Raw genomic sequence first — 13,320 nt, 5'->3', positions numbered from 1 at the left:
ATTTAGATATTTGCATGAAGGTCTCCACTTGTGTGTGGTATTGCTGAAGTATAAGGACAACATTTGAAAGGTTAATACATTTTTCTACAATATTTAACCTGCTGTTTTTTTCAAATAATACTTGGTCACTAATCATCAAACAGTAGATGTGTAGGCTGTTTTAGAAAATCTATCTATTGGGGGATCATTTATCAAAGACTGCCTGCTTCTTCAGGCATGCACTAGTGAATTATTATCATTGATAGACTGGAATCATTCAAGGAAGTCACTACAACACACCTGTATTATACATGAGTACTGCAAATTGTGTTTACTGCTGCTCCAAAGCTACAATAGAATATCTAGGTTTTTTCTATCATGTATTAAATATTTATCAAAATTCATTTAACTTATGATTTATATATTTTTTTACTCTTACATATTGAGCAATGGACCTGGATCTTTTCTAAAAACGTAATGCTCCATTTAGTCTATTTGTAATGCAGATTAACTTATTTCCTCCTTCAAAAGATGAAACAATTGGAAAGGCTGCTTGTTTCTATGTTACAATTAAAAAATACTTTTTAACAAACTTTAGGTGAAAGGGAAAGAGTCAGATAAAATGTACGTATGTATCTTTTATCAAAAAGTGAAATAAAACTTTTTGCAGCCTACAGATAGACAAAACACTATTTTTGCTAGAAATTTTCAGAAAAAATGACAGATCTTACGGGTCTCAAACAAAGGAAATACCCAGAGCTGAATCCAGACATTTGTTTTCATGTGTATTCAGATAGAATCTCAGTTATAAATAAAACTTCATTTTCAATGTCATAGAAATAGTTCAATGTTACATTAACTGAACCACTGAATTTCCACTAAGATATGATTAAAAATGAGGGATTAAAACTGTAAAAATTAAGCAGAGAAAGTATTGTAAGAAATAAAAAGGGAAAAAAAATCCTAAAAATAATAAGGAAAAAAATATCATGAAGGTTTAAAAGCTGTATGTAACTACAGCAACAACATTTGAAAAGAGAGAGGGAATTTTAGAAGGTCGTTTGCAGAGGAATTGGTTGAGCGATACGTGATCAAAGATAAGAGGAAAGGCAAGGTATAAAATATGATGTCAATGCGATTGCCAAGATTGCAGAAGGCTGCTATAGTATATGAAAATCTAATGAGGAAGTCTTAAATGGTGTATGCATGGAAAACACCACAAAGCTACAGAAGAAACATAAAAAAAAAGTTTGAGTGTGCACTCCAACACAAAAGTTTAAATAAGGAAGTTGGCCTCGTAGGAGAGGATGAGGACAATCGATCACCTGATGAAACAGGCATTGCTTGAAACATAAATGAACTGTTTTACTATTCACAAAGGGAGTGGAGAGAGGGAGGAATGTAAGATATATATTTTGTAAGGGAGAAAGAAAATGTAGACTTATGTCAGAACAGGGATCAAGAAAGTAGGACATCTGAAGACTGACAAGACTCCAGGGGCAGTTGTACGTGATCCATCCCAGATTTCGGAAGGACATGACAAAGTAAATATGGGAACCTTCAGTGGATATATGCAAAACCTCTCTGGAAAAGTAGAGGTATGAGGGACTTGAGAGAAGCTAACACAGTACTGATATTTGAGAAGGGATTGAGGAGACATCTATGAAAAATACAGACATGCAGTCGTGACTTTGGCAGTAGGGAACTTATGGGAAAAACTAAATTACAGGACAGAAAGGGGAACACCTGGAAAGTTACGATTTAATTAAGGACAGTCAGCACAGATTCACACAAAACGAATCATGCCTAACAAATCAGATTTATTGAGGAAGTAACAGAAAGACCAGGCAAAGGTTAAGCCACGGACATAAGGAAAGCTTTTGATACAGTACTGCAGAAAAGGCTAAGCCTGCAAGGTAAGAAAGAATAAGACAAAGAGTAAACTACAGAGTAGATGGAGCACTGAAAAATGAGTTTAACAGAAAGGATCGTGTGCATAACAGCTGATAGACATAGAACGCATGCTTCTGCAGCTACCCATATGTCTGAAATTAGGAGTTTGGAGTGAATCTGTGCTCTGAACAGAGGTCAAAGAATCCAGTTTTGTTTATTCGTCTGATATTTTTTGATTTTGTACAGCTCTCATTACTTCCATTAAGGAAAGAGGGATCTCATGGAGAGAAGTTAAACTCACTCCTCCTTTTCTGAGTTTCAGCAGTTGTCTGGGCCAGCCCTAAAGAGATTTTCTATTCCCTTCGCTAGCACTATATTTGCTATCCAGCAAAAATACACAATGGGATGCATGGAGAATGCAAGGGTGATGAGTTTTACCAAAGATACAAAGAGTCTGTGTTTGTGGTGTAGGCATATGTAAGGAAGAATCAATACAAAATTTTGAATGAAGTAAAAGGGGCTATTGTCCTTCCCTTCCTGAAAGCAGTCAGAGGGCCTCTCTGATGACTACTCAAACAGTTTCCAGGTACAGTAGTGGGATGCAACAATGTCTTCTGACAGGGTTTTAAAACATGTCACTTACCACATCATCTCTGTCTTCCCACTCGACCTCAGAAAGATCCACACTACTGTAGTTGGGCTTTCTTCGTTTCTTCCCCTCTTCATACTGGGATAAAAAGGTGAAATATTTAGCACATCCTGTTTTATTTGCACAAAGATTTTGTATCAGATGATTTTAAAAATTTGCTGGATGCATGCTGATTGTATGCAATACACATAACGGTAGGTAGCTTAATTCATACAAAGTGCACCATGTTGCTGCATAAATGTTGTGATTATTTACATGATCTCTTGCCATGATACAAAGCTTTTCTTGATGGACACGCTGGGAAGTCAAAGTCAGTAGTTGTACCACCTTCTCCCCAGATGGAAAATACATGAGACCTTGACCTTGTAGTTTATGTTAAATGTCTCAGACTAACTCTTTCAGCTGTACAGGAAGTTATATTTACTATAATCTTATCAACAAAATGTTTACCCATTTCTCTTTAAACAAGATAAGATGCAAGTCTTGGGAAGTATGGTGTTAACATTTGCTGATACTACATTTTATCTACAACTTCATGGGGAGGAAAAAGTAATACACTAATAATGATAATTTATAGTTTTTATCACTAGTCACTGTTACACTGAAAATTGCACATTAAAAATAAACATTTTAGTGACAAATTGATTTGACACCGAGGTGTTTATAATATAGGAAATTCTGCCCTCTGCTGAACATTCAAAATCAGAGAGCCTATTAGCATGAGAACAAAAACCTTGCCTGGTGGAAGAAGAAAAGGGTATTTAGGAAGATCTGTGAATAAAGAACCTAACTGGTTAAGAAAAAATTATGACAATATATTTGAAAAAAATTAAGTCTGGGAGATGGTCAGCATAATGTAAAAATCTGGTCTTTTGTCTTTTATGATGCATATAAGTGGGAGGGAAAACTTACAAGTCTTTCTACGAAGTATGACAGGAGACACTGGGATACTATGAAAAATCCACAAATTGCATTTGTGACTCCCCAACAACAGCATCATAGAAGGATAGAAAATGTACCTGTAAGGCAGTATATATAGTTGATTCTCCTCCCTCAGGACAGGACCAACTATACCATAAACCAAAGCTGTCAGTGCTTGAGACAGCCAATTAATCACTGGGGCCACTGGTGCAGGAGCTTTCAACCACATTCTGCAGACTACAGAGAGACTAGAGGCCAAAGAAAAAACTTGCTTTCTGAGCATTAAGAAGGTTATTCCCATCCTGACTTTTCCCCCTCTAAATTAAAAGATTACACAGTTGCTTTTGTAGACCACAGTATTTAAAAATAGGCATGCCAAAGTCTTTCTCAAGAATAGCAAACTTCTGAAAATATTGACTACTGGATTATAATCACAAAGAGATTTTGAGATATTGGTAGCACTGTAAAGTTTCTTCTGGCAGAGGCTTCACTGAGCCTCCTTAATTTTTGCTCATAATAACTTGGATACTCCAATTATTTCTACAGATGATTCTTCTGGGAAACTATATGGGATAAAATCCTGAATCAATTCTCATTCTTCTTTTGAATAACAAAAAAAAAAATCCTAGTAACTCTGTTGGTGTAAGACTTAGACTAAGTTCTGAGAATTCACGTAGATGCAATTAAAGAGTACTTTCATGTGCTCTTCTTGCTCCTCTGCTAGAAGCCACCATTCTTGTAACAACACGGTTATCTACATCTGGGATAATGCTATTCAACAGATGGGTAGAGAGATGTAAAGAATTTCTGCTTTCAGCACATGCTTACACACTAGACTGAATTCAAGCAGCTCAGTGCTACGATTAATTCTTGCTATGTGACAGCTCTGATAGACAAAGGGGTAACTATACCCAAATACTGAAGTACAAAATTTGCAGCCGATATAGTTAAATGTCACAAGAATAAAATACAAGAGGATAACATCCAGTTCATGAGCAGGGCTTGATTTTTGTAGCTATGTTTTGCAAGCCTTTCATTATGACTGCAGCTATATCAATATTATTTTTAATCTTTACAAGGAGGAACTATGTCTACTCTCTGTGGCTACACCAATTAACCAAGCAAATCTTTGATCTGATTTAGTCATTCCACTATAGAAATGGTTACAGTCAAGCTCTGAAATACTGAGAGCTGAAAAGTGTTTCATAGAAGGTAGCTGGGATGATTTGAGTACAGCAAACATCTCCTGTACTGGTTCCAATGTTTAATTGCATCTTTACTCACAGATGTTGAAGAGCTTCTGGGCTATGCTGCATTCTCAGACACATGTGCAAATCCTTATGACAATAGGAGTTGATCTTGTGTGTCTGACAGCAGAAGTAGGCTTCAAACATAAGGCAAACCATTTGCATCATATTGATTATGAGTTTTGTATTTATTTTAATCATATAGATTCCACAACCTTGCATCAAAGAGCAAAAACAAAATCCAAAAGCAATCAAATGAAGAGTTGGATAAAACATTCAAAGTTCTGCAGCAAAGCCAGAATTGGAAGCATTCCTGTCTTAACAATTCAGATAAGCACAAACAAAGCCAAAATCCCAATGCTCAAGCAAGGGTTAGGCTCTATAAGCACTCGAAGGAACTGAAAAGTGCAGTCCTTAAACACATTTAGGACAGGAACTAATGAAGTATTGAGATGCCTAACCCCTCAAATTCAGCTGTTACACTTTAGGGGCTACTGTTTAATTGCATACACAGGTATTCAGTAAGTGAAAAGTAGATGGTATGTTATAGTTCAGAAAAGTATGGCAGAGAAAAAAAAACAACTTCCAGCAAGGACAGGATACCAAAAAATAGCAATCATTTGCACATCTGGGTAACTTTCCTTACAAATCTCATCTTCATGAAGATATTTCCTTATTTCCAGCAGTAAATTTACATATCTTTATGCAAGTAGAAGAAATATAAAATACTTCATAACACTACTGTTCAATTGGTCATCCTTCTCTAGCTTCTTTCTAGTTTTATTGCTTAACTAATTTCTTAGTAAAAGTTATTCATGGACATAGAAGCAATTCACCAGCTTTTAAAAATGGTATTCATCTATATCTTTCCCTCAGGTAGCAAACCTAATCCAACTTTTTATCTCTGAGGCTCCTGGGTGAAGTATAAAATACTGATTGAAGGCTGAAGCCAAACCCATCTGCAAGATTACTATAAAGCACTGAAACAAATTATTAAGGGACCCATTGGGAAAGATAGAAACTAGGAGCTCTACCAAATTACTCTGATTTAAGTGTATGAGGAAAAGAGATAGTTTTAAACTGTGCGCTGCTAAACTACTTTGGCCAGTATGTGTGGCGATATTATATAGTACTTTACCCCTGGGGGAGCGGGTGGGAGATACTGAAAATTTTTAAATATCTGGACTGCAATACAAGGATCTTTTAGTCTACTCAAAACTACGTATTTTTGTTTGTGGAAAGAACACAGGAAATGATTTTGTTTGGTAATCATAATGAGCTTTATCTTCCTCAGTATCTTTTATTTGAGGTTTGGCCAAACTCTTATAGCACTGGATGATTCAAACAACATGTGACATGTACTGTTTAAAGAGTGAATCACATTTTTTCACCACCCCGTATACAACCATTTACATGTGCCATTATTAAACTCTTTGCTTTGATATTTTATTTATTTTTTTTTTAACACGAGCAGTCCCAAACCATCTGCGTTGAATATGACCTGCCACATGTTTATAAAGTCAGAGTGTAGCAATCTGATCACGGAGGGAGCAAGCTACATCTTAACAGCTGCAAGTCTTGGGCCTAAGGTGATCAGAACTTCTCAGATGTGCTCCATCTGGATAACGGGGAGGTAGGAGAGAGTAAGTTGCTGTGATAGCAGCCTTGGAAGCATCAATAGAGTTTAGTGAACTTGCTTAGCCACACTTGTGGAATCATCTGTGAGAAAATATCATAGCAAGAAAGTATCTACTAAACAACAACCAAAAGCTAGAGAGGTAAAATAATTTCAAGGGAAAGCTCTTGCTTGCCAAACTACTATCCTATGTACTAAAGTAAGGAATCAGGAACTAAAAAAACTCCTCCAATTTTAAAACTTAGCGTTAATTGATTAAGTTTCACATTTTTGGATTAGTACGTCAAAATTAGTATAATGTATTAATCTAAACAGGATTTAAGAATGATCCCTTTTTTTTTTGGCTAGAGGAGACAAACTTGAACATATGCAACAATGTTTTGCTGAGCTTGAATTCTACATAATAAAATACACAATACAATTGCATGTATAACTAACATTAAGCTATCCTGTAAAGGTATTCTTGTCTACAAAATTTGATAGGAAAGGTTGAATGAACAAATATTGGAGGAAAAGCATCATTAATTAAAATTACACACTTTTCCATATAGTTTTAAATAAGCAGACACAGACTGTCACCAGTCCTTCAAATGCATCTTCTTTGCATAGAATAAGGCAGGAGTATATTGCTGCTTCCTTTCCTGGCTGCAAAGGGGGGTACGTCCCTGAGCGCGGCACTTCAAAAAGAGCCGTGCCACTCTGCTATGTAAACGTGCACAGAAAGGAAGGGGAGGGGGGCACTTCCTTCCTACTTTTCAGCAAGGATTGTAATAATTCCAAATTGCAAATTACTTTAAATATGGATTAAGTCCTTCAACAATAGTCCATTAATAAAATAATACTTCTATCATAAAATGCTTAAGAGTTTAAATACTATGGGACAAAGACAAGATAATGGAAAATACAGTGGAAGGCAGTGAGAAGACGAGGAATCACTTCAATAGACTGATTCATACTCTGACATGTAAAAAAACAATCAAAAAAAACCCCCAACCCAGTAGTGAAAAATTCCCTTCACTGCTTCACCTGTTTATATAACATCACCCACAGTGACTGAGCTTTCATTCACCATGTGCTACATAGCTCCAAAACATTCTGCCTGGGGATACATGTGAAGCAGCATGCTATCTCAATATAAATCACTACTGCTTGGCTTTTAAGCTCTTCATTTCAGTTGGAATTTTTTTTCCTGCTCATGAGATCCCAATTTGTCTTTTGTGATACTTTTATTTCATGATTTGCATCTAGCTTGCAGCCTTTAATCTTTTATTGATCTGCACTTAATCTTGAATTTGTAGAACACTCATAGATGTCCAGTCAAAACCAAAGTTGCTTTCTATACAAAGCTCCTTATTTTAATATTAAAAAAGGTAACATCTTGATTTTCTTAGGAAAATAGGAAGAACAACTTTCCTTTCCAAAGAGAGACCTTCATGACAAGCCTATTATTTAAGATGTTAATCCAGAAGTTCCTAGGTTATGGTTGGCAGTAAAACACAGTTATTTTGGACTGATTTTTCATGCCAGATGAACAACTGCCACATTATAAAATTTGCAGAAATACTGCAGAGAAAAGCTGACAAAAGGAGCCGTGTCATTTGCTAGGGAAAAGAGAATAATGCAATTCTAAGTTTCCAGGCAGAGAAAAAGTAGGAACAATTCGATGTACCATGTACACAGAAGAATCCTTCAGCAAAGTAACAGAACAAAATATTTCTCATGCCACATGTATTTAAATTAGTCTGTCTACTTGCATTCATAACATATGTTTGCATTACAAATGGTGCAGTAATGTTTAAACTGATGAAACAAAATATGGAAGTATAGAGAGTGATGTAAAAGCAAATGCAAAAATCAGCTTTAAATCACACACCTACAGACTGGACAAAGAGTACATCGGCCGAGCTCACATTTTCAGGTGGATTGCAGTTGATTAGCAATGTGACATGTATGTGATTTACTCCACTGAAAAAAACAACCCCTCTATTTAGGATTTTATTTGCATTCTCAGGATCTTATCATTTGGGATTATGTAAAACTGGCAGCTGCTTATAATTATTTGGGGTTTGAGTAGAAATAATTAAAAACATCTGCCTTTATCTTAATACTACCAGACTTAAACCCATGAGCTCGGTTATACCTAACTTCAAAGCTGAAAGCAAAGAATAAAAGAAAGCTTCACATATCGCTAACAAATTTTCAGTGATTCATTTATATGTACAACCAGTTATTCAACAGCCTTCAAACCTTTAATTATCTTTTAAATATATGTAATTTTGCACTTCTAATTAGACAGCAATTTAATGCTCTCACAGGGATTCAGATGGGCTGTCTTTTTTGAAATGTAAACTCTGATAGGAATAATCATTGGCATTCAAGTGATTGAATTCTTCAGTTATTTAAATGAACGTGAGGCATTCACACTGTTCAAATCATTTAAATATTCTGCTGTCAGCTACAGCTGTAGAGTTTTATGGAGTCGCTGAATAAAGCAAGGGTAAGTGTAGGTTATCTTACGTTCCAGGCGGGACTCCCCAGAGAGAAATGAGATTTGCTGCTTATGAAAGGCTAACACTGCTTAAGTGGGGCATTAATGTTTCCCCTGAGACTTGGATTTCTCTGTTTTTCTATATTAGGAGAAACAAATTTTCCCAGAATTTACAGCTACAAAAGACTTAATACCGATCTAGCAATCTTTAAATACTCCAGGTCCACGATATATTAATACAATATATCGTGACAGTCAACATTCTAAGTTTAAAATGGTAACTTACTTAGGCAGCTAAACCAGCAATATATTTCATTGAGGGTATTGCGATATACACACGGGCTTTGATTTCTGTGTGTAACTTTCCCTGTTCAGACTAATCAAATTAAATAAAGATGTGCATCATTCTAAAGAAAGCAATGTATCAATTGAATTGGTTTACAGTGATAAAAAGAGCATTTACATATAGCCATTCAAAAAAATCACTGTTACTAGCCTTCCAGAGCTTATACTGAGAGCAATACATGCCTCAGTCTTCTCAGAGGGACAGAGGATTTTGATTTAAACTCAGAAGTACTACAAAATCCTTAGTCATCATGAATGTTGTTAGATTAATTCATAAGTCATAATATGTTCTTAATCTTACAGGTATCAAAAAATGGTAGAATTTGAATAAAAGAAGCAATCTGATTCCATAACATACGCATATTTTCTTTAACTAAGGAACTTGAGCTCCTTGTTCAGGAACTTTGAGTATTCTACCCTAAAATAACTTAATAATTACTGAAAACAAAATCCTTCTTTACTCCCGGAACAAAAATACAAATTCCATTGCCAAATATGAATCAAAAAGCCACAGACTTCACAAAACCTGCTAGCAATCTTGTTATCATTCATTGCAAACCACACAAATATTAGGACTGAGAGGCAACAATACAAACCCCTAACACCAGGTGAGATTCACAAAGCTGTCAATCTGTGACTATGGCAGACACTAATCTTTCCGCAGCATTCCTTAATTTTTCTATAATTCCACTACACTTTCCTAAGAAAGCAGTTTTCCTCTGGCACCAACATCTAACAGACTACACAATGACAGTTACAGTAATGAGCAATCAGCCACGATTAATACGGTGGTTGTTTTTACGTGTATATAGAAAGCATATATCACTTACTACTCTTCCTTTACATTCAGTAAACTCATTTCTTTGTCAAACTGTATCATCATCATGACATATTTTGCATTTTAAAATCTAATGGACTAACACCTAGCATACTTCAAGTGCTAACAAGATACTGAAAAGCAAGCAATTAAATCTGACATAACTTTGAACTTTGGTGAGAAAAACTTTGTCCTTATGTACATGTTTCAAGCACATGTAAGGAGCCTCAGAAACCAACTTACTGCCTTGAAAATCTCAAAATTCACTTCTGAACTCCCAAACAATTCTTTTTTTTTTCTCAACAGTAAATTGTGGTTTTAAAATAAATATAAAATTCAAAATTACATCATACATTTTAAAATATTCTCTCATGGAAAATAAAACACCACTCTGTAAAAATATAGACTTTGAATCAAAATGCAGCACACAGGAGCATTCTGATACAGCAATATTAAAAAAATGGAAATATCATTACCACCAGCTATAGTTTCTTGAGTTACCACTGGAGTATTAGAGTTACCACTGGAATATTTTTGATAGGAAATGCCCCCTAAAAAGGGTATAACGTGTAAAAACATTTAAAACGTACACAAGTAACTATGTAATTTTTTAAAAAAAAAAGGCTTTGAAATACAGCCGAAGGATGATAAAGGCACTTTTTCATTTAAATTCCACTTGAGTGTCTGGATTCTAGCACTGCAGCTTGCCCTGCGGACCGCCCCCCCGCCCCGCAATCCCGCTTGCCCATGAGCCGCGTGCCGCCGCCGTACACCTCGGGCCGGCCCGGGCGCCGCTGCCCGCGCCCTCGGCGGTGCTGGGGCGCCACCGCATGGCGGCTGCTCCGCAGCGCACCCGCGGGCCGCTCCCGCCCCTCCGCGGCAGCCGGCCTGTCCCGGGACCCCCGCCCAGGGCACGGCTTCGGAGCCGGTGTCGGTAGCGCCTGGGGAAGGTCACGGACAGCACAGCCGGCCACCGCTGGGAGAAAGGGATGGCACGGCCTAAGGCAGGTTGGGGAAGTTGAGGGCAACGAAAGGAAGGGAGAGAAAAAAATCAGAGTTGCTGTGTACATGACACATACGGGTAATTTACACTCAGTCATTTAATTGGCAAGGCCTCACAAGCTATCTCTTTTTATTCCCCAAAAGAAATTTCCAAGGGATTCCTTATTCCCTGATTATCATGATTTATTGTTTGCCAAGACTCATCGCTCTAGTTACATCTTGTAGAGAAGAATGTAACAGAACGTTCTTTCCGGTCCCTCTATGGCAACAGTCACCCATGAAAGCTTCCAGACAGCACTGAGCTGGAAGTCTGGGGACTACTGCAGCGACTGTCATAAACCTCTACAAGTACCTTCTAAGCATCCTGAAAGTACTTTCCTTCTCTTCCCTCAATTACCCCCACCAGCTGCCCATGCGCACGCAACCACTCATCCCAACTGAAAGCCAAGTTTATTCAAAAAAAAAAAGCAGAAGAAATAAGAGAGGAAATCTCCAAGAAAAACATTTTTAAACATAAACCCAATAGGATAATCAGCACAAAAATGTAGCTAGCTTAATGATCAAATATACTGGTCAGCACAAGATAAAAATCTGGTGCAACAGGAAGCACTCTTCCTCAGCGCCTGTTTGCTATCCTGCCTGTCTGCTCAGTGTCCCAAAAGACAATGCCTTAAAAAGCCGTATGTCAGCTTCAGAACGAACAGATATGGCCGCTGGGGTTAGTAACTCAGGAGTCTAGTAATATTCCAGTTTTACATCACCACAGGAAAATATAATAGCGATATAAAGCAGTGTGGATCGAGTCAGTAATCGATGTAAATGGAATGTAAACTCTAACCCACCCAAACAATCTTAGATAACATCTTTGATGAACTAATTCCAGTCCTACAGGCGTATTTTCACATACTTATTGTCACAAATTTCATGGAATGTTTTGCCACTAGTTATAATGGTATCAGGATTCAGCCTTGCAATATTAATCTAAGGGGCCAAGCCAGCAATCGCTTCACTCTCAAAAACTCCACTGAAGTCAACAGAAGACTCCCATTACGCACTACTGACAGAACACAGAGGCAAAAATGACTCTTCCAAAAAACTGAAATGAACAGACCATGAATATGTCACAATGAGTTCCCTGTAGTTGACAGCTTATGGGCTACTGCCCAACATTTTGATTTTAAAGAGGGAGACTCTTGTATAAGGTAATGAAATAAGTGCCTTCAAGATGTACACTGCGGCAAGGGCTAGTAACAGAAAACCACCTTTTGCCTCATTAAAACATGCCACCACAACAGAAATAAGGAAAGAGGATAACACCGTTTGTCAGTCTAACTCAAAGCTATCCACTGTTCCTGGATTTCATTACCTTCTGTTTCTTAAAATATCTATTCTGTAATGAATAAATACTAATATTTTTGAAGGAAATAATTTGCCAGAAGAAAAAGGGACAGTACAGCAAATGCATGTGTTGTCAAACTCTTGTGATGTAGATAGGGAACTTTCAAATATGTATTCCTATGGCTTGCAAATATAGGCTGTCAGATGTAGCTGTGATACCTGAAGATTTCCAAAGCATTTTTAGGAGTCAAAACCAACTCATGGTTTTAGTATTACAAAAATTGGGGAATGCTATAAAAAAAAAATGCATTCATATGCAATTTAGAATGGGATACTAAAAAAATACATGGATTTTAATACATAGAGAGATAAGAAAATATATTCTGAAGATAGTGGCCAATCATGAACTAAAAATCCCCTCTTGCATTTTCTATTGCAACAGCTAAAAATTTTGAAGACAACTTCTCTCCACACTAGCATTTCCCATAAAAAAAAACCAGTTTAATATTAAAAATTTACATTAAAGCACCACAACATTTTTTCAGCATTTTAACCACTAAGGTGAATTAACATAACTAGTCTAATATAAATTTTCAAATAGCAAATTGCCGGAAAAGATACAGAATACTATGACAGTCAAATTTTAGATCTAGTCCGTGTGCTGAATGTGAGAGAAAAACAAAATTACACAAATAGTCACTTGACATGGACAAGCTAGTTGAGGTAACAAAGCAGTGAAGATGCAGTAGAAGAGACCTGAAGGTGCATTAAAAATCTTTGCCTATAATCCAGGTGCTCTAAGGAGGTTTGTACAGCCCTTATTGCTGTCTCTTCTCTGCCATGGTTACCAAATAAAGCTCAGCAGGAAATCTCAGTCAGAAAAGGAAAGAACATGGAAGAATGGTTAAATAAGAGGTCAGAAAAATATAGAGAACATGACAACAAAATGCCGAAATGCAGAAAAGTAAGAATAGAAAAACATTACAGCAAGACTGAAAATATTGG

General features: G+C 36.7%; 1 protein-coding gene across 1 annotated transcript in view; it reads right to left on the bottom strand.

Annotated features, from left to right (window-relative positions):
* CACNA2D3 (calcium voltage-gated channel auxiliary subunit alpha2delta 3) overlaps positions 1-13,320 on the bottom strand; it is a 460,953-nt gene that overhangs the window by 99,820 nt on the left and 347,813 nt on the right. Inside the window, exon 18 of the mRNA XM_068408846.1 lies at positions 2,516-2,599. Within this exon, the coding sequence (XP_068264947.1) occupies positions 2,516-2,599 (84 nt within the window). The remainder of the gene's footprint in view (positions 1-2,515; positions 2,600-13,320) is intronic.

The sequence above is a fragment of the Nyctibius grandis genome, chromosome 10 (assembly GCF_013368605.1).
Source record: "Nyctibius grandis isolate bNycGra1 chromosome 10, bNycGra1.pri, whole genome shotgun sequence".
NCBI classification, from domain to species: Eukaryota; Metazoa; Chordata; class Aves; order Nyctibiiformes; family Nyctibiidae; genus Nyctibius; species Nyctibius grandis.
This window is presented reverse-complemented; position numbering and strand designations above follow the sequence as displayed.